This window comes from Cryptomeria japonica, chromosome 7 (genome assembly GCF_030272615.1).
Source record: "Cryptomeria japonica chromosome 7, Sugi_1.0, whole genome shotgun sequence".
NCBI classification, from domain to species: Eukaryota; Viridiplantae; Streptophyta; class Pinopsida; order Cupressales; family Cupressaceae; genus Cryptomeria; species Cryptomeria japonica.
In genome coordinates this window covers 57150677-57176518 of record NC_081411.1, presented here as the reverse complement: position 1 = coordinate 57176518, position 25842 = coordinate 57150677, and the positions used below count along the sequence as shown (strand labels likewise).

The 25842-nt window shown below is 36.6% G+C and overlaps 1 protein-coding gene across 2 annotated transcripts; it reads left to right on the top strand.

Annotated features, from left to right (window-relative positions):
• Positions 1–14388: 14388 nt before the first annotated feature.
• LOC131047192 (disease resistance protein RPP5-like) lies at positions 14389–25632 on the top strand. 2 transcript variants are annotated; one of them, XR_009106096.2, is made up of 8 exons: positions 14389–14620; positions 14732–15296; positions 15458–16589; positions 16725–17000; positions 17121–20858; positions 21048–21565; positions 21737–21839; positions 25085–25632. XR_009106096.2 is itself a non-coding variant. In XM_057981051.2 (7 exons), exons 2-6 carry the CDS (start codon positions 14755–14757, stop codon positions 21555–21557), a joined length of 6198 nt encoding a protein of 2065 aa, XP_057837034.2. In that variant the 5' UTR covers positions 14389–14620; positions 14732–14754; the 3' UTR covers positions 21558–21565; positions 21737–22003. The 2 variants fall into 2 exon arrangements, 1 of the variants encoding a protein (XP_057837034.2); XM_057981051.2 differs by lacking the exon at positions 25085–25632 and having other exon boundaries at positions 21737–22003.
• Positions 25633–25842: the final 210 nt, after the last annotated feature.

Genomic DNA, 25842 nt, shown 5'->3' with positions numbered 1-25842 from the left:
TTTCAAACTTGTCTCCCCAAATATTTATTGTTTTGACCATATTCATCCATTTCACATTTGCACAAGAATTTATCCATTGAATAAAAGCTTTATTCTTTGAATAAAAAGTTTATTCATTCAACCAACCTTGACTTTAAACCCCCAAGGTCATATCAAGCATTAAATGGTTATTCCCTCTCCTCTCAACCTATCTCACATTTACACTTGTCATCCTGGGATTGGGTTGAAAGCCCTCACATGGATTTGAAATCATTCAATCCTGACCCTTGTTGAGATTACTCAATCTCAACCATCCATTGCTCCATTTTTCCTATAAATAGAGCCCATTTCTTTATAATCCAGATCCTGAAAACTTGTATGCATTTAACCTATAGGCATTTTAAGAAAGCATTTTAGCATAATCAACTAATATCTTGTTATTTTGGATAAAATAAATCATTTTAGTATCAATAGCATAGTATTAGCTTTTCATTTCGTATTTGAAGCACAATACTAAATCTCAATCCTCCATAAGCATCCATAGTGCAAAAAGCTGCTGAGAGCTACACTATTTTGGAACTTGGAGTGGAAAGGAACAAGGGAGAAGGAGCTAAGGCCATGTTAAGAGGCAGTTGGAGATGTCTCATTATCTTTGTTTATTTAGTTAGATATATTAGCATGTTTTTAGTGTCTCTTTTGGTATGCCTTTTTTTTTAGATTAGTTTTTAATTGACTAACACTAACGGTTTTCTTGTGTCTTTTGTGTTATTTATCTTTGACTAACCTTGTCCATTTAGGAGGGCATCAGAGAGAAATGAAATTAGATGAAATTATTTGAAACTATAATTTGGGGATTTGGAAGAATAATTTAATTAATTTAAATAAAATTATTTAAACATTGGAAATGAGCTTAATTAAATAATAAAGATAAATCAATAAAAAGATAAGACTCACAAATTCAAACAAGTCAAACAAACATCCTGATCTTGTTTGTCAAAAGGGATAATGTTGTGATAAAAGGACAATCATGTTGTCTGGTTTTAGGGAATGCAATACCCTATAAGACCCATGATAATGTTGATAAAGAGTGATAATGTTGATGTTGTTGATTGATACAACAACTTTGATAAGTTTGAATGCTTTCTCGGTTGAACAGTTCACAAGACATTATTTGATAATTTATGGATTTTTTCAATACTTTATTTTATTTTTAGGGATTTTTAATGACTTTATTTGATAGTTTTGAAAAATTTTATGATTTTGCTCCCAATGTCTAGCAAGGCAAGGAATATGGACAGATGGACAAAGAAGCTTTGCTGAAATGTTGGTGGATAAGGGACTTGATAGAGGCCATTTGTTTTGGAGACAAATCAGATTCAATTCCCAAGGACTAGTGCATGATGGGATAAGGGACTGGATGCGACAATATAAGAGCAATGGAAGGTCATGAGGGACATGTCAAGAGTTTATTTGAAACCATGTCTTGCATTTTGACATCCTTATGTTTGATCAAGATCAAGGAATGAAAAAGAGTGTATGGATAGTCATAGGATATTGATAGGACAAGCAAGATCAAGAATGGATAAGGGACATGAATAGGATAAGGAATATGGACTGGAGGTTTCAATAAGCCAAGGAATATGGATGAAAGGTTGTGATAAGCCAATGGATAAAGACCAAAAGTTGTTATAGACTGAAAGTTGCGATTCATGAAGATCCTCAGCCTTGTCAAGATCAAAGGTGGAAAAGAGGAATATGGACACGAGCGATGATAGGATAATGGAAGGTATGACATGGATATGATATGATATGACAAATGATAAGATGATAGAATAATGAAGGGCAATAGGATATGATAGGATAATGATGGATGAAACCTGCCCCCAAATTTGGTATGCAAGATGTTCATATATTACACATGATGCCTGTTTTCTAGGTTGTCATTATGGCACTTGCCCAAGGCGTCTATTTGCTAGGTTTTTACTAGAGGGTGAATGATTTTTCTTTACTATTTTTTTCTTTTCAATTTTTTTTTTGCATTTTTGCATTTTTGGAAGAAAATGGACACATGATAAGGGATGGATGAAGGACTCAAGCAAATTTTGTTTGGATAGTAACCTTGAAAAATGGACCATGACTATTAAAAGTATGCTCAAAGACATTGGCAGGATAATAACATGGGACTAAGGCAAAGATTCATGCAAATGATTGGATTAGTGGGATGTAAGGATGTAAAATATGCATTGGATAATGGATAGGATATTGGAATATTTAGGCTTGAGAAGATGGAAATGTTGGTAAGATTAGCATTGGCACACACCTTAAGGGTTGGTGGACTAATGGAGGAAAAATGGATTTGGGATATCGAGATTTGGATGGAGGAAATGATGGTTATTTTGGGACATAAGGACCCAAAATGGATGAGGAAGGTGATGGAGGAATAGACTTGGAAGGTTTGGATGGAGGAATAGAAATCTTGGATGCCAAGTTTGATGCTTCTTTAGAATTTTGTGCTTCAATGAGTCGCTTAGGGATCCACATGGTTTTTTATTTTTCATGCTTTTGTGGTTCCTTGGAGCGCATTGCTTGCACAAGGGATTTAGGAGCCCACATAGCTTTCGAATTCACTTGATTTTGCATTGTGGGCCTTTGTGGCCTTTTGGACATTTATTTTTCTTTTTGGATCATATTTTTCCTTTCTTTGACATGTTGATTAGGCGGGACATGTTGATCCTTGAATGTATGTGGATTGCTAGACTTATGGAATTTATTCTTGGCATCCAAATTGATTGGAGAAAGAAAGGAATTTATGTATGGATAGGAATGATATGAGGGTATTTTGGATGGATGGAAGGTTCTAAAATATGTGTGCTTTTGATGACCTTGAATAAGGGATAAAGGGATATAGTTACCTAAAATGGATGGAAGGGATTATGGGGAAGGCGTATGTTTGGATTTTGATGGAGGGATACCAACATCTTGAGAGTGAGTTGTGTAGCCATAACACTTAAGATCTTCTTTGATATGGAGCAGTTATTGCTTTGGAAGGTCTACCCCTTTGCCTTTATAAACATTTTGACTCATAAGATACTCTTTCCTTTGGAGGAAGATGCGAGTCCATTATGAGGTGGACATGATACAGAAGAAATGATGGGATCATGGAGTGGATCAGATTTGACGAAAGTGGAAGAACCCATTGTGCATGTAGGGGGTTCATGAACATATTGCACCAACAAGTTATAATCATGATCACTAGGGGGATTAGGATCATGAGGGAGACTAGGATCATGTGAGGGATCAGGATCAATGATAGGCTCTTCATGAGACGAAGTGGGAGGGACAATGGAATAATCAAAATAAATGAGATCTTGGGGTGTATATGGAGGATCAAGACATGGAGAGGGAGGGAGGACAACATCTTGTAGTAGACATGAAGCTAAAAGGATACTTTGATATTGACAAGAATTAAGATCATTGGATTCCTCTTTGAAGGTGCTTTTCTCTTGACTTTCAATGGGGTCATTAAGAAAAATACAAGGGACATCTTGGTCTTGCTCAGGGAGTGGAATGTCAATGGGATTTGAAAAGGTATCATGTTCTTGGATAAGGATAGGGGGATCATCAAAGAAAATGACATCTTGGTCAACTTTACTATGTAATGGAAAAGTTTTAGGGTCTTGATCTTGATCCGTTTCAAGACTTATTTCCTCATGCTCTGAATCATCCTCTTGACATGGGTTTGGAATTTGAACATGTGCAGGGGATTCTGGCAAGGAATCAATGCTTTGACATGAAGGAGAGGGACTTTGAATGAAATCCTCTAAAAAGGAAATCATTTGGTGGCGCTAAATCTTGCATTTCCAAATTATACAGGGGATTTACGTAAAGACATAGATTATCATATATTTTTCTTGTAGACAACCCTTGAGAGGATGCATTATTTGATATATCATTTGGAGGAGGTGGTGGAAATTTCTCTTGTGAAACTTTAGGAGATGATATGGAAGGTTCTTGCAAAGTTTCAAAAGGTGTAGGAATAGATGCCACTGGAGAGTGAATTTGCTTATGCGAGAGTGAGCCATTGCTAGACATAGGTTGAATTTTTTGCTGGTATTGAAAAAGTGGATTTTTTGCCTCTTGTTCTCAAATGCGATTCTAGACTTGATTTGTTTGAACTTGTTGTGGGACACAATTTTCTTGCTCACATGCCAAGGCTCATTATAGGTGTACATCAATTACGAAAGATCAATGCTTAGGACTTGAGGCCAGGTCTCTTATAATGTGTGGGAGGTATTTTTGAAGACTACTTAAGATTACTTGGTCCAAAAATTCCAAAAACTCAGGATTTTTCATTGCCTCAATAACTTTAGAATCTATGTATGATTCATCATCTGAATCTTCCTCTTCTTAGAAATCTAGTAATGATTGAACTTCAATATAACCATAATCTAGATGAAAGATGCAATGACCATCTACCAAGTGTCTTTGTGGGTAGGGAACTTGACTTAACTGATTTGAATAAAACATTGGTGACACATTCTCCAACGGCATTGATAAAACATTTCCACATCTTGGTTGCAAAATTGATTCAAAGTGTGGTGGTGGTCCTAATTGAGCAATTCCATATTCTGGTAGCATGTTTGTAGGTGAGCCAACATTTGGATTAAATTTTAGTTGTATTATATTGCCTTGTTGTTGTGTTGGGTAGAATTGTGATTGCCTTGGATTAAAACTTGATTGCATTGTGTTATTCATTTGAACCAATCATCGGTTGATATGTCAAACTTTGTTGCATCATAGAAGCTTGGAATCTTGTTTCAATATACATGTCACTATGTAATGCAATTTTTGGGGGATTTTAATTTTTGGAATGATAATGATATGCAACTGGATGCTCTGCAAAATGGAAGGATTAGTTATGATAACCAAACACAAACAACAACAAAAAACCAATTTGTTAGTGTTAGAAATCACAAGTCAAACACTATCCTAAACAAGCATATCAAGAAAGACACTACAAAACAAATAGAAAGCTTAATGAATCTAGAAAATGTAACTAAACATCTCCATATGCTCTCTACCACACTGGTAGCTTATCCTTCCTTGTTCCTCTCCTCTCCAAGTTCCAAATAAGTACAGCTCTCGACAACTTGTTGCACTATGGATGCCTTATGGAGGTTCAAGATGAAAAATGTTTTACTTATGCAATGCAAGTATAAACAAAAGCTAATATTAGATGATATGGAATGAAAATGATTTATTTTAATCCAAAATAATAATATATTGATGATTTATGCTAAATGCTCTCTCTAAAAATGACTATAATATAAATGCATACAAGTTTTCAGGATTTGGATTATGAAGAAATGGGCTCTATTTATAGGAAAAATGGAGCAATGGATGGTTGAGATTGAGTAATCTCAACAAGGGTCAGGATTGAATGGTTTATGTTCCATGTGAGGACTTTCAACCCAATCCCAAGATGACAAGTGTCAACATGAGATTGGCTGAGGGAAGAGGGAAGAAGCATTAAATGCTTGACATGACCTGAGAGTTAACATGGGAGGTAAGGTTAATGTTGAGTTGAGTGAATAAGTTCATTATTCAAGGAATAATGCTTTTATCCAATGGATAAACTCTTGTGCAATAGTTAGTGAGGATAACCATGGTCAAAGCAATAAATGCTTGAGGAGACACATGGGTTACATGAGGGTTGAGTTAGGGGTCAAAGTCCCTAACCATGGGTGCAAGTGGATTTAACCATAAATGGTCATGTAAGAACCATTAGTGGTTTAGAAGACTTTAGAGGTTAACTTGTTGAACACATCAAGCTTTAAATGCTTTTCAAAGACTTTGGAGTCTTTGAGAAGTGACTCCAAGTTGCTTAGGAATGTGACAATAATTAGGGGATGGATTGGGATAATTAGGAAGAGGTTAGAAGAATATAGAAGAGGTTTAGGATTGCAAGTGGGTTTGGTGGGTGAGGGATTTGGATTTGGATTATGACTTGGATTGGATTTGATTTGGATTTGGATTTGGATTGGATTTTGATTTTGATTTTGATTTTGATTTGGATTAGATTAGATTGGTTGATTGGTTGGATTGAATAACTGGATTAGGAAGATGGATGGATTTGATTGATTGGAATTTTGGGGATTTGATTGGACTAGAAGAAGAATGAATATTAGTTAAGGAAGGATGATTGTTTGAATGGATGAAAGTGGATTGGGGATTGGAGAATTTCTTGGATAGATAGAAATGGATTAAATATTTGATGGTGACAAGATGGAATTTGGAAAGAGGGAGGATTGATTGGTTGTGGGGGATGGACTTGGCAAGAGATGTCAAGTAAAGAAAACACAATGGTCAAAAGAAGTTAGACTCAAAAGACACTCATGCACATTCACAACATATCCTATGGCGAGAAAAGACAATAGTCAATGGATCCCAATCGGTTTCCCAGCTACGCTTACCCAGAGTGGACACTTAGATGCTTGACCCCACTGGCTCCCCTCCATCACACTCACTTCTCCGGGGCAGCCAAGCATCAATTCCCATGAAAACTCCTCATGGTGAACTTTCTGTCTCTACCGAGGGCTATAAAAATATGGGCGGCTTCGGAGGTCTGACCTCCTACACCAATGACTAGAAGGTTTTTGGCCACTATGAACAAGGTGTTTAGTAAGGCTTCTCGTTAGGAGCTACCCTTCGTAGTTGCACAAGCGTAATTGAAGCCTATAGCCCAACGAAGCACCAAGAACTTAGTAGTCATGCACGCGTGATTGAGATCTCTAGGATCCTACTAAGGACCCAATGTGAGAGTGAACTCTCATATAGCCCCAACCATTGACCCTTTCGTAGTCAATGACCTATTTATTATAGTGACTTGGGAACCCCATGTCCGGGTGTACTCACTTGGGTCGTTCCCCTCTTACCTTCTCAAAGAGAAAGTTGGGAGGGCAGGCCCGCTAAGGGTAAACATGCAACAAACAAGAAAAGGTTCGAGGGTTGGGATTTCTGATTGTTTATGCAGACAAGAGCATACTCTCCTACCTCTACACTTTCCACAAGCACAAAAAGCAAGAGTTCTTTTACCCCTAATTAAGATCTAGGTGCCTAGAATAAAAAGATTAAGAAAAACACAATGTTTAGTTGGATTTCCTTAGGCAACTTGCAAAAAAGTGGATTAGTAGTTTGAAAATGAAGTCTTCAACAAGCGTCTTGCAAAAGACAAAAGAATGACAAAAAATATTATTTATTTTTATTTTTTTGAGAATGAGTAGAAAAACAAGAATAAAAAAATTTCTACTAATGACAAATGTGGATTTGGAGGAAACTTTGATGGGTAAATGGGGTTTGACTAGGTTTTTTGCCACTTTCTAAGGGATAGGCAAGCATAAAATGGGGATTTTGGAGGAGAGGTGAAGGAATGGAAAAATTTGTCCAAGAGGGACAAAGAAGCAAAACTTGGAGATGGACAATATGGGAAAATTTGGAGGTGATTGGATAAAACTAGAAGTTATGGCAAACCCTAAAAATGGAGGAATGTGGGATTTCAGGCTTCAAAAAATGGAATTTGGGATAAGGTCCTCAAGGAAGGAAATGTGCAAAATGAAATTGCAGGGGATCTAGTGGAGTTTGGAAGAAAAAAGAGTGAAGATGAAGAAGATATGGCGAAAAAACAAAGTTGCAGTTGCACTGATTATCAGGCGCTCACGTTGATACGCGGGCGCTTGCATCAAATCAACTATAGTTAGCGCCTAAAAATTCAAATTAAAAATTTTCACAAAAACGCTCGTGCTAATCACAGAGCGGTCGCGTTGAAGTAGAAACAAAAGATATAGAGAAATGAGAAGATAGAAGAAGATAGAAGAGGAAGAATGAATGAGGGGATAGAAGAATTTTTTGGGCGGACACGCTGAAGCCGAGGCGGTCGCGTTGAAGCACGTGCGCAGGCACTGAACATGAACCTACGTAAAAACCTTCACAAAAAACTCAAAATTTTGTTAAATTCGGGACATGGGTCCCACCGGGCGTGCCAAAATGAAGAGGGGAAAACAGATTTGAAGGGAAAATGATCAAAACAAAATGAAATAAACATAAAAATGCTAAAAACATCAGGAGACCATTTTACCTCGCTATTTTACCTTCTCCTTCAGATTGAGCTTGAGGAAGTGAAGGCGCCTTTTGATGATGCTCCACTTGATGTGCTCCTTTGATTGATTTGGATGTGGAATGCTCTCCTTTGTGCTCAACAAGATAGATTGATGGACATTTGGATTGGATTTGAGTGATGGATTATGAATTTGATAGATTTGAGAGAGGATTAGAAGAGAGATGAGAGAAGAATAGAGCAGCATGACAATGCATGAGAAGTAGATGATTTGTGAGGAGAATAGGCTCCAATTTATAGATTGGAGAAGGCCAATGGAGGGCCAAGATTGATTTCCTTATGGAGGGTTGAGATTGATTTTAGATAGAAGGCATGGATCAAGGGTGCCTTGGGAAAATAAACAGGAATATAAAATTCCTTGGGAAAAGGGGGGAGAAATTTGAATTTCAAACTCGAGGAATTAAAAATTCCAAAATAAGGATGCATTGAGAGATTCAAAGAAATTTGAATTTCTTTGAGAGATTCAAAGTTGATGTGATATGAGTGGGAATTAAAAATTGAGGGATAATGATAAGCATGATTATGAGAGATTCTAGAAAGGATTAATTAGGTTGAGTGAGATTAGGAAAAGTGATTTGTAGGAATCACATGACTAGGTTAATTAATTAGAATTAATTAACTGAGTGGGTTTTTAGAGGAAATAATTGTTGAGAGGACTTTAGAAGAATAGGGGAATATTTAATTTATTTGATAAATTAATTATTGGACTATAGTGACAGGATTAATTAAATTAGATTTAATTGATTCTGAGAGGAATAAGGATAACACAATTAAGTTAATTAATTATGTTGATAGGCTTAAATTAATTAAATATTAATTTTAGGTGTCTACAAGAATAACACAATCATTTATTGATACCAAATTTTCTCCCATAGTCGAGGGGAGCACCTCGTTCTCGAAAAAATGTAAAAATTGACCCCAAGGGCTAGGGATGTCATTTGCCTGATCAAGAACCAAATTCTGAGTAGGAGGCTCTTTACCACCTCACAGAGGAGGAAAGAACTTATTCTTAAAACAAAAAAAACAAAAAAACATCAAACACAATCTCAATACGCTCATATAATCAAATCCAGAAATAGTTCATACATTCTCAATACGCTTAAAAGAAGCTAGATCTTTTTCAATAGAATGTCGCCAGGATCCATCCTTAGTTCTAATGTTAAAAGAATGCGGCATAGCCTTCCTCGATTCAACCAAAACACATATCTTAACATTGAAAACCCCATCCACCATAGAAACATCAAACATCAAATAGGACCCCAAATAATTCCCCATAATCCTAAGGATGTTCGGATCTGAAAATTCGAAAGGTAGATTTGTGTAAAGCGGAAAATCGCAGTCGAACCCTAGTTGTTCTCCCCTCTTCCAACTCCGAGGAGAGAGAAGGGAGGTTCGCTAGGATTCGATGGTTTTCACTTAGGGGAGAGACTTTACATTCAAAAGAGGGGTTGAAACTCATAAGATCCAATCCCACATAATGCAAGATTGGATGCTAAATGAATTTCAAGGGTCAAGACAGCAAGGCTACCCTCTTTTGTAAAGAATGTTGATTAAGGAAATTAAGCTAGGAATGCATAGAAAGTGACAAAGATTCGCTTTATAAACTGAATTAGGGATATAGTATGAAGCTGCGGACCTGGAATTAGCAATAAAATGTCGACACAGCGTTGTCCTGCAAATTTGAGCAAAAGTTGTCAGGACGATGGCGCCCGGCACCACGGTCCTTCGAAAAATCCGCAAAACGAAGGGGGATCTGTTCATCTCTGCACAAGGATTCCAGATCTTCAATCTCAGCCGCGTACCTGCAACCTACACACAGAAAAGTGAAGACGATTGGGGGGGTTAGGGATTAGGGGTTTGCCTTTAGGTCAAACCCCGGTTTTGGAATTAACCAAGAAATGAGCAAGTGCTGTAAATGTAAATGTATGTAATGTAAAACAAGTACTAATACCTTGTTCTAAGGATGTTTGTATCCTTATGTGCGAAGGTATAGATGTTGTATGTTGTTGTATGTAGTATGTAGCATGTGATCTCCTCTTCAATGGTTGAATCCTTGTCTTGAATGCAACACTTAGCCTTGAATGGAGACTTGGAATGAATGCTTGAATGCTTGAATGCTTGAATGTTTGAGTATAGTTTCCACGCCTTTTCCGTCTTATCATCTTATGTCCAAATGAAAGAGGAAAATGTAGTTTATATACTTGTCAATTAGGGCTGATAGACTGATTTTCCTGACCTTAGGCCAACCAGGAAATGTAATTTCCAAATTGCAAACAAAAAGACCCGCAATCTCCTTAGGAGACCGGGCCCAAAATAGGACCCAGGGACCAGGGCGCTGGGCGCTCTGGTCCCACCTCCCGAGACAGCAGGGTGCAAGGAGGTTCAGGCCAGGGTACTTGAAAAATGCAGTTTTTGGTGTCGTGAGTAAGTTTCGGGGTCTCCATTCAGGTTGCGTGTTGCGTCGCCATCGTGAAGACCGAAATGCAGTCGAAATTGCAAGTGTCGCAATTTTAGGATGCTACAATTTGGAAGAGAAAACCACATTGGCTTTTTATCTAATAGATCAAGTGTGGGTAGAAAAAAAGGGATGCCAAGGAAACACAAAAATCAATTTACACTTAAACTGGTAAAAAGAGTCCTCCAAAACCTTTGATTTTGCTTCCTCTGAATAAAAAACTAGAACAAAGGTATTAGAAGTAGCACTTGACAAAAAGGAGATCCAAGGCAATTCATATGAATGCACTTATGAAGCTGAGACAATGAGATCAACTGCCCCCAAAGCTGAAAAAGAATCACAAAATAATGAAGGTCTAGGCTTTGCAGCTTAAATGATCACCTTCAAGATCAATCAAAGGTACTGAAACCTAGGTCTTCACAAACAATTCTTTCTCTTGTTGACACCTTTGCAAATTAGGGTTAGTATTTGCCTATAGAGCCACTCTCGATTCCAAATTTTCCCCAGACCTCACATCCCTAGTAGGCTGTAATCTTTTTGATTTATTTCGAGGAGTGTGTTTTTGTGTCGCCTCTTCCTTTAAGAATAACTAGGGGGACGCTGAAACCCTTGCAAATACCTTGAATGAGGACCACCGAAACCACATGATGATTGCCATGACAGATCTTCCTTTGGAGCTCTGTCCAAGTAACACCCATTCACAAAAACTCACTGTGGAATATGATCACAACCAAAAGGTTTGACAGGTGGAGGGGGATTTGCCTACGTAGAATCATCCCATCTCTCTCCTTCGCAATTGCTGAAATTAGCCATTTTTTTTTAATATCTATGATTTGATTTTATTCATACATTTACATTATAACTAAACAATTAAAATATATATTGATCATATGGTATGCTTAAAAGTATTGCCCTTACAATTTCTTACTTACAACTACTAAACAAAAGACAAGGAGGGGCACTCACCATCACAACTTTGTACATAGAAGATATAAGGATTAGGTTCATCACAAATGAGAAGTAACAAAATGAAAAGGTAATCATAGAGATGTTTACAAAAATAATAACATCAATAACAATATAAGATAAGAATACAAAAGTAAATAAGTAGAACAAATGGTTAAGATATAATAAATTAATAACATATGGTTAGAAAGGAGACGATGGAATGAACACCATCGTAACAAACTAGGTGAGATGAGATGACACGACTAGTAGGTTAGATGTAAATGCTATACAATTTTGGTAATTTTTGTCTTATTATTTTGAGATGCATAAGTTGCTTTTGCCTTGATTACCAACCAATCTTGTGTCTAATATGTAATAGTGCTCTCTTTTTCACAAAGAACTGTACTCTAATGGAGTGTCTATAATAATGATTAGTGACGTCACACAACTACCACATGTGATGGACAAACCTATATGCATATTTCACTCAAATTCAAAAATACCATGAGACTAATTTACGACCATTGTTGCCTTACAAATAGTGTTTTGTCAACAAGGTGAGACTCCAACACAAAGATAATTTTGTCAAATGTTGTAAAACATATGAGATGTAGAAGCAACACAAGAAGATTGACAACTTTTAATGGTGTGAATAGAAAAGAAACTCACATCGAGTGAAAAAGAATAATTTGACAACTTAATGGACCTGTTTGCTACTAATGATTTAGTTAGAATGCACAACAAAAGAATGTTAAAACTGTTGAACCGTCTACAATAATTATTGCGACAAGCATTAATATTGAAGTAGATAATGCAGCTAACAATAAACAACTTGAAAAACAAGTACTGGTTCGTAAGGGGAAATAAATCGTGCTCATAACCAACATATGGACACATGTAGGACTAGTAAATGGAGTTCTTGGCAAAGTTCTTGAAATCATATATAGCCTTGGTTTCAAACCATCTAATGTTTCAATGTATCTTGTAGCAAGGATTGATAATTACATCAAGCCACTGTGGAATGAACATGACCCCAAAAGTATATCGATAATACCATACACAAATCCCAAGGTTTAACATTGTACAAAGCAACAATCAATATTGAAAAACTAGGAAGACAAGGACTAATATTTACAGCCATATCAATAGTTAGTTGTTAAACGACCTTTGCATTTAGCCAATGTTTTTCTTCTTCTTTGAGATACTCCAAAATGCAAAATAAACATTATAAGGAAACAAGAGGAAGCTCGATTATAACAACTCTATCTCTAAGAAATGAATGTATGCAACTCTTAGTCCTTTCTAACTTACATTTCTCCAATTTTCCACATAGGATCTGTGTATGGTGAAAATGGATAACAATAATAACAAAATTGAAAGGCTAAATGAATTCAACCACTAAACCCTAGCCTAACAATGAACAAAGATCCACCATAACATATGAAGATTACCTAAGACAATGCAAATAACTCAAAATCACAAAGATTATACCATCACATGTCCAATAGGGTTTTGATCTCCATTCTTCCTATCTCCATTGATCTTGCTTGATATATTTGCTCTCAGATTTTTATATGCACAAGAGCTCAACAAAGAACGGAATGTGGTTGCAAGTGGGATCGTAGTGTAGCCAAGTACTCCAAAATCAGTCATTAGGGTTTGACAATGAAGGAAGCATCTCCTTAAATAGAAGACACAATAAGAAATGGAGGGTTAAGATTGAAAGGTGTAAAAAGAGAGGTCGGCTAGGATTAGAGGGTAGGTAAAAAAAATACCAAAATAATGAAAGAGGTAGGTAGTGTAGGAATTAAGAGATGAATGACATGTGTCATGTGTAGAAAAAGATAATGAATTAATTAAATAAATAAAGATTTATTTAATTAATAGAAGAAGTAGGACAATTAAATAAATAAAATATTTATTTAATTTAGGAAAGAGATAATTTAAATAAATAAATGTATTTATTTAAATGAGAAATAAGGCTAGAAGAGGATAAATGAATTAATTAAATAAATAAAAATTTATTTAATTAATAGAAGAATTAGGCTTAGATAATTAAATAAATAAAATATTTATTTAATTAGACACGACAATTTTGGGTGTCTACAGCATCAATTAAACTGTTACAAAGTTCTCTTTTCCAAAACTCTCCTCTAGGCAGTCACAAATCATTACACAACTCAAACTTCAAAAATAAAAATTAGTGCTCAAAATCTATCTAATTTCCCTCTTAGATAATTATGCATTTTAACTATTTACTCAAGATATAAATTTTCTTCTAGAATGTGACACCTAATCTACACATTTCTAACCATCTCATTTCTTTTGTTCTATAGGTCTTGAAGACACATGGCATATATCCCAAAACCTCAGTGTCAAAAAAGAAGGAAAATAAAATAGAGGACGAGGTCACATGTTGATTATACAATATAAAAGTGTATCTTGCTATCGATGTAACCATTGCACCTCATTGAAATGCAAGTGTTAGTTTATATTTAATTAGTTCTCATAAAATATAGATTTAAAGATTGAACTTAATTAAATAAATATAATTTTATATGAAAATAAAAAATAAAAAATAAAAAATAAAGATTAAATAAATAATAAATATATATTTAATTAATAATTAGAACAGAATAAATTTTAGTGTAGTAGGTATGAACTAATTGTAATCCTTTAATCCTTCATTTATTTCTCGTGGACTTTTCTCATTTCATCACGGTTTGCTGTCCTCTCCATCTATCTTGTCAACATCTACAGGACAGATTTGAAATACAAGTCCGATTGTAATCTTCCTCGTAGATTCATCAAATTATGCATTTAATATCATGGTTGAACTTTCCTTTGTTTGATGGCCATATACGAATAGAATTGGGGGCACTTTGGTGAGTAAAGAGTATGTAAAAAAGAGAAAGAAAAGCTGCAGGGCTGTAGCAACAGGAACCAAAGAAAATTACAGTCTTATTAGCAGATTAAAACAGGGTATTCTGCTTCTAATATGTGAGCAGCAGCTCAGTCAATGAATGAAACAACTATATGTTTTTCTGGAGCATAAAGAAATATAAGTATAATTTTCTGTTTATCTCTGTTTTATTTGTATGTTTTATTTACTTTTACTTTCTCGTCTGCCTCTTTCCTTCAGGCTTAACTTTATCTGTTTTCCATTATTGGGCCAGACTCGAATTTCAGTCTTTCATTCATGGCATCCGCTTCATCATTTCCATCAGAAATTGTGGAATATGGCTCTTTGAATGCAAATGAAAGTTCCTCCACAAGGGCGAGATCAGGTGGTTCTTCAAGATTGTATGATGTATTCGTCAATCATAGGGGACCCGATGTCAAACATACTTTGGCTCTCCTGCTTTACAATTCAATCAAGAAAATGGGTTTCCGGCCGTTTCTTGACTCTCAAGAGATTGAATTGGGAGATTCAATTCCCTCTATTCTTAAAAATGCCATAAATTCTGCATCAGTTCACATTGCTATATTTTCTCAGGGATATGCGCGGTCAGCTTGGTGTTTAGCTGAACTTGCTATCATCATACAAACTGGCGTCAAAATTATTCCTGTGTTTTATGATGTGTCTCCTTCCGATCTCAGATACATCGAAAAGGGCGTGTATGCAGCAGCATTTGCCACATTCAAAGAGAAAGGCAGATACCTCGACCAGCTCGAGGAGTGGAAAAGAGTCCTCCACTTCGTTTCATTGATCTCTGGCTATGAATGCAACACGCATAACAAGTAAGAAAACTTTTTTCCTTTTGACCTAGCATTGAAGATTTGATTCTTCCATTGAAATTTTGCATATTGTTTACATCATTTTCATTTGTCAAACTGATTTGCTTTTAGCTAAGCACAATGATTTTCCAGTCGACTACTCATTTTCCTTTTTAAATTGTTAGTGATTACGAAAAGCTATGTGAAATCATTATGTCTGCCGTGCTAAAAGAGTTCAAAAGGATATCTCCTTTAGATGTTGCAAAACATTCAGTGGGATTGGATGAACTGGTGGAAGATTTTGAAAGCTTTTCTAGGAGGCACATGGGAAAAAAGGCTTTTCAGGTCACTGGGATCTTCGGAAAGGGTGGATCTGGCAAGACTACGCTAGCCAAAGAATTCTTCAACCGCAAACGTTCAGGGTATGATGGATCCAGTTTTCTGTTTGATGTGAGAGAAACGGCTAAGAAAGGTGAATTGCCTTGGTTGCAAACTAAGCTCCTCAAGGATCTGCTCATGGAGGATCGTCCGAAGTTTCATGGTACAGATGAAGGAATAATTTATCTCAGGAATTGTCTGGCAAAGGCCCTCCTTCAGCGTTTCCTTATTGTTATAGACGACATTGATCACATAGGCCAGTTAGATGCTCTACTAGTGACAGATATGCTGAATCCTGATAGTTTGGTAATTGTCACCACCCGTGATGAAAAGATGCTCTTTAGGGCTTCAATTCCTCTTAGATATAGGATGAAAGAAATGAATGAGAATCACAGCAGAGAACTCTTCTGTTGGCATGCATTCCAACAACCCTATCCATCCAGGGGATTTGAGGATTTGGTTGAGAGCTTCAGGATAGGGTGTGCAGGTTTGCCTCTCTCCCTTCAAATGTTGGGCAGCCATGTTTATGGTAAGACGGACCGACGTTATTGGCAGATGGAGATAGATAAACTTTGTAAAACGGTGCCTGGAGACATAAACCAAAGCCTTAAAATTTGCTATGCTGCACTAGACAGAGAGGAAAAGGAGATTTTTATGGACGTTGCATGTTTCTTTATTGGAAAACAGAAAAGCATAGCTATAAGAATATGGGAAGGTTCTGGATGGAAAACAGAGCATGCACTTCAGACTTTAAAGGATAAGAGTCTTGTTTTTGAAGCTGATGCTGAAATGATCTATTGGGAAGACAAATGGTTGATGATGAACAAGCCTGATGCAATTCTGGGAATGCATGACCACGTCCGTGATTTCGGAAGAGAGATGGCTGATGGAGAAAGGCATACTTGTCGCTTCTGGTGTCCCCAAGATCTTAAATCTATGGTATTATGCTCACTGTAGATGCACACTCCATTTGATTATGTTCATTTCTTCAAAAGCCTTTAGGAGATTTTTTCTGTTTCACTACTTATTTCTTTTCCTTAATGCAGTACATTTTTACCTTAATTTTGAATGCAGGAATTAAAAGGATTCCAAAACATTCTCAATGAGACCAATTACTACAGCTTCAGGTGTTTCCATTCATTTTTTGATTCATCCGTTGGTGGTCGAATTACATTCTTTCTAGGGAACTCAGATGGATGTTCTGAGACATCAACTGTTTTGCTGTCGCTTGAGCTTTACTTACGTGAAGCAAAACTCATAAGCATCCCTTCATGGATTCCTTTGCGAAATTTGCAACGCTTAAGAATTGTCTTTGGATGTCTCAAAAGATTGTGGTATGACAATGCACAGGTGATTTTTCCTTCTTATCATAAAGGCTGTCTTGATTAAGAATTGAAAACGCCTTCTTGAAATATTTTTTAGTGAAAGCTGTTAAATTAATATTTGAGATAAATTACGCTCAAATTTCAGGCCCCTCTCCAGTTGAAAGAGTTGGTGCTTCAACAAATCTCATTGGAGGAGATTTCCAGCTCATTAGGAATGTTAAATCAGTTGCAAGATCTAGTCATAAAAGGGAAAAGTGAACGAGAGAATCATATGCTAACTTCGGGAAGATCCTTATCAGAAACCCTCAAAAAACTTACCAAGCTTAGAAGATTAATTTTATGCCAACTCAGATTAGATCTCCAACCGTCTTTGAAGTATGGTGGAGAGTCATCTAGTTTGGATTCTTTTGTAGGTATCCCCCTCCAAAACATACAGATTTGGGATCTGCTACATGCATGGAATATCTCAATCAGTGGAGAGCATTGTCCTGATCTTGAATATGTCCACCTTGAATCCCTGGAAAATCTGGCTGCAGTGGATCTGAAAAATGTCCACACACTTAATTCTCTCACATTAAGGTTTTGTGGTGATTTGAAAAAATTATCAAGAAGTTTTGATAGGTATGCAAGGCCTGCAAGATTGCACATACATGAATGTCAGCATCTTGGATTAACTGCTTACAGTAGAAAAATGAAATCACTATCAGGTAGCTCCGATATAAAGCGCTTTGGTCAGGATAGTTTTGAAGATTTCAGTTGGCTTGACAGCACAATTATTAATGGATGCTGGAGTTTGCGGAATGTAAAAGGTATTGAGTTAGAAGGATTGAAATCTTTGTACCTTTCAGGCAGAGGAGGAGGTGTATCGAAGCTCTCAGTTTCTGGAGAGCATAGCCCCAACCTTGAATTTCTTGACCTCGAGTCTATGGAAAACCTAATTGAACTGGACCTGACATGTTTGACAGAAATAAAATCTCTTACATTTAGATCTTGTGAAAGATTGATAACAGTATCTGGGAGCTTAGATATGGCTAGAAAGCTTGTAATGTTGGAAATTGAGAAATGCTCACAACTTACACAGTTTCCAAGTCTTGCAGGTCTGAGTTGCCTGGAGAGCATTATTATTAATGGATGTCAGAATCTGGAGATTATAGGTAGTGCTCTAAAGTTAGAAGGATTGAAATCCCTGCATCTTACAGGTGATAAAGGTCTCTCCAAGCTCTCTATTTCTGGAGAGCATTGCCCCAATCTTGAATCTATACACCTTGAATCTATGACTAATCTATTTGAAATGGATTTGAGATGTGTGAGCACGCTGCATTCTCTTACAGTCAGATTTTGTGGTGAACTGAGGAAGATATCAAGAAGTTTTGATATGATTGCAAAGCCTGCAACTTTGTGCATCCAGAATTGCCAGCAGCTTGGATTGATGGCTTATAGTAGAAAATTGAAAACACTATCAGGAAGCTTTGATATAAAGAGCTCTGGTCTGTGGAGCTTTAATATTGAAGATCTCAGGTGGCTCGAGACGACTATCATTAATGGATGCCAGAATTTCCAGAGCATAAAAGGTATTGAGTTAGAAGGATTGAAATCTTTGCACCTTTCAGGCAGGGAAGGAGGTGTGTCAAAGCTCTCAATTTCTGGAGAGCATAGCCCCAACCTTGAATCTCTCCACCTTGAGTCTATGGAAAATCTAATTGAATTGGACCTGACATGTGTAACAACACTAAAGTCTCTTACATTCAGATCTTGTAGAAGATTGATAACAATATCTGGAAGCTTGGATATGGCTAAAAAGCTTGCAATGCTGAAAATTGACCAATGCCCGCAACTTGCACCGTTTCCAAGCCTTCGAGGTTTGAGTTGCCTGGAGAGGATTGTCATCAATGGATATCTGCATCCACATATTGTAGAGGAAATTGTGAAGTTGGAAGGATTAAAATCTTTGAGTATTTCGGGCATCAGAGAAGGTGTGTCCAAGCTCTCAATCTCTGGAGAGCATTGCCCCAATCTCAAATCTCTCTCCCTTGAATACATGGAATTTCTGATTGAACTGGATTTAAGATGTGTGAGCACGCTTCATGCTCTTACATTAAGGTTTTGTAGTAGGTTGAAGAAAATATCAAGAAGTTTCGATATAGGTGCTAAGCCTGCAACATTGTACATACAAACATGCCAGCAGCTTGAATTAATGACTTATAGTAGAAAATTGAAAACACTCTCAGGAAGCTCTGTTATGAAGAGTTTTGCTCAGGGAAGCTTTAATGTTGAAGATCTCAGTTGGCTTGAGACGACTATGATTAATGGATGCTTTAATTTACAGAACATTAAAGGTATTGAGTTAGAAAGTTTGAAATGTTTGCATCTCTCAGGCAGCAAAGGGGGTGTGTCCAATCTCTCAATTTCTGGAGAGCATAGCCCCAACCTTGAATCTCTCCACCTTGAGTCTATGGAAAATCTGATTGAATTGGACCTGACATGTGTAACAGCACTAAAGTCTCTTACATTTAGATCTTGTAGAAGATTGATAATAATATCCGGAAGCTTTGATATGGCTAAAAAGCTCTCAACACTGAAAATTGAGCAATGTCCAAATCTTACACTGTTTCCAAGCCTTGCAGGTCTGACTTGCTTGCAGAGGATTATCTTTAATGGATATCTGAATCTACAGATTCTAGATGGTATTGAAAAGTTAGAAGGATTAAAATCTTTGCATATTTCAAACAGTGGAGGAGATGTATCGAAGCTCTTAAATTCTGCAAAGCATTGCCCCAATCTTGAATCTGTCCACCTTGAAAATATGAAAAATCTAATAGAATTGGACTTGAACTGTGTAACAGAATTGAAGTCTCTTACATTCAGATCTTGTAGAAGCTTGATAACAATAGATGGGAACTTTGATATGGCTAAAAAGATTGGAATTCTAAAAATTGAGGACTGTCCACAACTTGTGGCCTTTCCAAAACTTGCATGTCTGAGTTGCCTGGAAAACATTATTATTAGTGGATGTATAAATCTGCAGATCAAGAATGAAATTGGCATGCTAAAAGGATTGAAATCTTTGCATCTTTCAGGCATTGAAAGAGGTGTGTCGAAGGTCTCAATTTCTGGAAAGCGTTTCCCCAATCTTGAATTTCTCCACCTCGAGTCCATGAAAAATCTGATTGAGTTGGATTTGATATGTCTCAACAGACTTCATTCTCTTACATTAAGGTTTTGCGGTGAGTTGAAGAAGATATCAAGAAGTTTTGATACGGCTGTAAAGCCCGCGACATTGGACATACAGAAATGCCAGCAGCTTGAATTAATGGCTTACAGCAAAAAACTCAAAATGCTATCAGGGAGCTTTGATATAAAGAGCTGTGATCTGGGGAGCTCTTATGTTGAAGATCTCAGTTTACTTGAGAACACTATCATTAACGAAAGCTGGAATTTGCAGAACATAGAAGGTGTTGAGTTAGAAGGATTGAAATCTTTGCATCTTTCAGGCCGAGGAGGTGGTGTATCCAAGCTCTCAATCTATGGAGAGAAGTGGCCCAACCTTGAGTTTCTCCACCTTGAATCTATGGAAAATATGATTGAACTAGAATTGAGGCTTTCAAAGTCTCTTAAATCTCTTACATTAAGATCTTGTAAAACGCTGAAAAGAATAACAGGGAACCTCTGTACGGCCTCAAATCTTGTAATATTGGACATAAGAGACTGCGCTGAGCTCGAAGAATGGGGATGTCTGGCTAGTATGGGCCGCCTAGAGAGGATTATACTTCACTATTGTTTGAAGCTGCACAATTTACAAGGCATTGAAGAGTTGAACAGATTGAAATATTTGAATATTTCTGGCATCAATAAAGCCTTATACAATTGCATTCCCAGGTTGCAGGTATAAAGAAATTACTATCCTGAGAAAAATATATTGTTATTTTTTGTCATTCTCTTATTATTTTTATCTATTAAACACAACTTTCTAAATAAAAGTTAGTTCTGAATAGAGATGTTTCTTTAAAGATTGATGAAAAATTGTTGTCTATATGCAAAAGTTATTTGAAAGATGTTTTTCCCCACATTGCAGAGACTTCCATCAGAGGTTACGGTTATAATTGGGGAAGCATTCAAAGATGTGAATGAAACTAGTCACTGGTCATACTTAAATTCAGTACTACTTCCTTCTGTTGTTGGTGCGGATGCAGTGAGTGGAATCCATTCCAGTGTGTCTCAACAGGATTTTAATGGCCTCAACTCAATTTTGATTGATAAGCTCAGAACGCAACGTGCTCTTAGTGCAATCATAGTTTGTGCTCTGATCGAAACTTCGGATAGCCTGGAAAAGCTTGGAATTCTCCTTTCTCCCAATAATCTGGTAGAAACCCAAGTGAAATCTGGACAATGGATGGCCACCATTGTAATTGCTGGCCAAGAAGAAGTAAATCAGGCGCAGCAGAATATCTACGAGTGGATTCCGAGAGCTCCGTCAGGTGCATTAAAGAATGTGCTCATGGTAACCATGAACAAAGGGAAAGAATGGGAAGCCCGGGTTCTACTTAGATTAATCACTGCCAGGATGTATAAGAGACTGTCCTAGTGCGCAAGGTAGCTTATGACTCTCGGCTTTGACTCTTTAGATGTCATTCCTTGCAAGGAACATGAAGCCTTAATTTGATGAGCGCTCCTAATATATTTTTGTAGAATTCATTTTATACCATGAATGAATTTCATTTCGTCCCCCATATCATCTTACCAAATGTCCCTTTTGTGATACAGGCAGATCAGAGAAGACCGGTGTGCCACAGAGTTGTCAGGATAGGGTTTGCCAGGGATGGTGGCGACGCCCTCTGAAAAACAGGGGATGAGTTGTCAATCTAAGGTGATGCCAAGAGAAAAGTAGGCAGATTTTCACCAATACAGCATCTTTTAATTATAATATATTATAGAATTATATTGGATTTTATTAAAGTTGAATTGAGAATATAAGTCACACATAAATTAACAATATTTTATTGTTTTGGTTATTAAATTATTAATTTTTAGACAAATTACAACAATTTTTTTAAAGTTAGAAGTTACACTATCAAATGACATAAGAAAAGATAGAAGTAGATAATTAGGAGATTAGACACCTAGATTTATAATATAATTGTTTGCAATTTGTTAATAACATAATTATTTTATTTTATCAAAATGATATATATTAAGGTTAGATGCGTTATTCACCTTGCTAATCTTACATTTTAATTATCGTAATTATTGATGTAGAATGTAAATAATGTTTCTTTAGATTTCATGGAGTGAATACTTGGATGTCAATATGAGAGTGGAGACAATATCTATTTATTACTATATTTTAAGGTAATGGGAATCTTGTTGCAAGTGGGTATGAATGAGTTATAGTTAAAAGGTCAAGAATAGGAGTTATAGAGCATCCTCCTTATTTGTTGTTCATGCAAAGTACTTAGTCTCCCCATTGTGGAGTGCTCGTCAGTCACATTTGTGGAGAACTTTTCTCATTATTAGTTTGCATGCATGTATAGATAGCACACCTATATTTTGTTCTAAGGAGTTGCTTTCTTTCCTAGTGAAATAATGAGAACATTGGCAGCTACAAAATACTTCACCAGGTGGATAGAAGTAGTTGCATTGAAAGGACGCTAATAAATTTTCATTTCTAGATTTCATTGATAAAACTACAAGTAGATTTGACCCTTAAACCATCATCCCTGACAATGCCTAGACACTAGTTGGAACCCGAATTAGTGATTGACTAATAAGCATGGTATATATATGAAGACCTCATCAGATTATTACCCTCAGGGTAAGACAGCCAATTTTTTTGACCAAAAACCTCATCAAGATAAGTAAAACGACCATAGCAGACAATTAGAGGTCAAGGCATGGTAAGTTGACAAGAATCGTTTGGGCTAACAAAATCACTTCCAAATAAGCAAATAAGCTATTGTCAATCACATTTTCATGCTAGTTTATAAAGAGGAAGCAAGACTACCATTATCATTAGAGATTTATTCTCTTGAGTTGGTAAATCCGTTGAAATTAGAAAAAAAATGATGCCGTGAGAGTGAGGTTGGTTGAACTAATGAAGTTAGAAGAAAGCAGGTGTAAATATATGCATATCAAAGTGATTCACCAAGGATAGATCAAGACAATTTTTGATAATAAAGCTATCAATAGAGTGTTCTAGAACCAAGATTTGGTACTAAGGTGGGATGTAGATAGAGCCGAGACTAGGAGGTATACCAAGATTGATGCTATATGGAGTGGTTTGTATGTGTTGGTGCTTGCAATTTTCTCTACTTCCATTTACATAAGTTACACTTAGGTAACCAACACTCTACCTACCCTCCTATGTGATTGAGGCACTTGTCCACATCCTGTGTTGTCTCATCTTTTGCTTTTGTTTTTATAAGAAAGGCTCATCTTGTACATTTTTATGTCCATTAGCAATACGATCAAGCTTCCATTGTGATGCAATCTTCTTGTCATTTTCTTATGGAAATCATTTTGGTCTCATAGATCATGAGGGTGCTATGAAATCACCTAATACTCTAACTTTGTATTAGAGCTCTGAAAGTGGGAAGACTCCTCAAGGTACATGATTTTGGCTTGGATCTATTGTTGGGTATAGTTAAAGGCTGATTGGACATCATCATTGTGTTTGGGAGTTTGTTCCAGTGAATTTTGAAGTCCTACAAATATGCCTATATTTGAATAAATTTGTTTTTATAACAATTTTTTATTTATTTGGAGGGCCATTTGCCTGTCTTGAGTAGCAGATTAGAGAAATATTTCTGTCATTCATTTATTTTCTACATTTATATTTGAGCTGGACAATATAAGAGAAGAGCACTAGTTATCGTTCATGTTCCAATAACTGTTCACTAATTGCACACCCAATCCCCCAATTACTAACTTAAAAAAAACCAAAACACAAATAACTAAACGCTCATTAATAAATTACACATGTACCAATAGCCGAACATTTTTTAGCTTTTTTGGACCATAATTGGCCCATTTGTGCACTTTTATTGATACCCATAACACACATTTATGCATTAGAGCATTTTTTGGACCATAATTGGCCCATAGAGCATTTATGCATACATGTTGGCAATTTTAAGTGCATGATTATTGGGGCAACTTTAAAATAGATCGAGCAATACTTGCGTACTTTTTGACCCTTGCATGCATAACGGATCCCACAATGTGCATCGTTACTACATAGAAGCCAAGACAATAGCTTTAAGCAATTAAGTCGCATGCGAAGGCAACCAAAAAAAGGTCAAAATCCGATGTATTGTTTAGAATCTGTGGATGCATGAAGTTAGCTATAATGGCTACTGATATGCTTCCCCTATCATTTTAGAAAAAATATTTTATTGTTTAGGTGCAATATATTATTGGCCAAGAGGTTGTAAGTGGTTAGTCCTGGCATCATTGGTTTGTACTTGTTGGATTGGCTAGTTCACTGTATTTGCAGGTTGATGCATCGACCAGTGCCCCCTTCACAAAGAGTGTTTTGATCTCTTTGCTTTGACCAGTGTTAAGATCTGTAGGCTTTTATCCACCCTTTTTCACTGGCCAATCTTAAACCACACACACTAAACAACATATTAAGCCTAGAGGATGTTAGTCAACTCTGAGTTTTCAACACTTTTAAGTCTAGAAGTGTACTCTTAGTGTGACAACATACTTCAAGCAATTTATTAAGCTTAGAAAATATTAATCAACTTTGAGTATTTAACAGTTTTAAGCCTAGAAATATAAGCTTAATGTGTATGATTTAAGCCATTAAGCCGTTCCCTTTTCACTTGTTCTTCCAGATCTAAAATGTTTTGGCTTGTGGTAGTTTGCTGAAGTCATCTTTTCCCACGCTATTATCAAATCAAGTAGTTTAAGAGGCGTTTGTTGAATTCGCAACTGAGATCGATGTTTCACACTCGTGTATGCTTGGTTAGTGACACACCCTTCTTGTCGGTTAGCCGATCTTCTTGGTTGTGATCGACAGGCGTCCTATTCACTCGCTGTTCATTGCGTCTTCATTGTGATCATTTAGTGGAGTGGCAGGACGTATCCACTGACAGAGTTCGTTGTTTGCAGGTCGACGTATTTCTCGACTGAGCTGTATTTGGTGATCGAGTAAAGCTTCACATTTACTTGGGCATGGCCCGTATTCTCTCCTACTCAGCCCACGCTAGGCAAACCTTTATTTGCATTGGCTACGAGTTTATTATGGGAAGCTTTTTGGGCGTACTCACTTGTCCGTGGGAAGCTTTCTGAGGGTGATTTTATTTGGCACTGACTTCACTTTCTTTGGCATTTAATTCCTTGCACATGACACCCATCTTCATTTTTCGCGGCAGTTTACTTCTTTTCTTGGGCGTTCAAGGTTTAAACACTGGGCGGAACAGATTGGTGGGTACGTGTAAAAAGGCCTATAGAAAGGGTGATATTATTTTGAAGTGCCTTAACCATTGTGGGGCTTGGCGAAAATTGTTTTTCTATGTTATTGGTTGGCCCAACAAATTGGTGGTTTGGTTTTCTTGTGTGGAGTGCGTTTTGGAAGTTGATGTTCTTGTCGCTCCTATAAGGGGATATTTTTCTTTTGTTCATAACATGAGCAAACTGATGCGTTTTTTGACAAATGAGATATCGACTGGTTCTGTCAACTTTGTAGTGGTGCAGGTATTTTTTGTTTTAGTGATTTTGCTGTTTGATTCTGACTTCTTGCTGTTGAAGTCGGATCTTTGTTTTGCACTTCCGATCTTATAATTTTTTTATTTTTTATTTTGGCTTAGAACTCCATTTTCCTTTATTCAAGTTGGATCAAAAAAAATATTGAGAACTTTAGTTTTCTT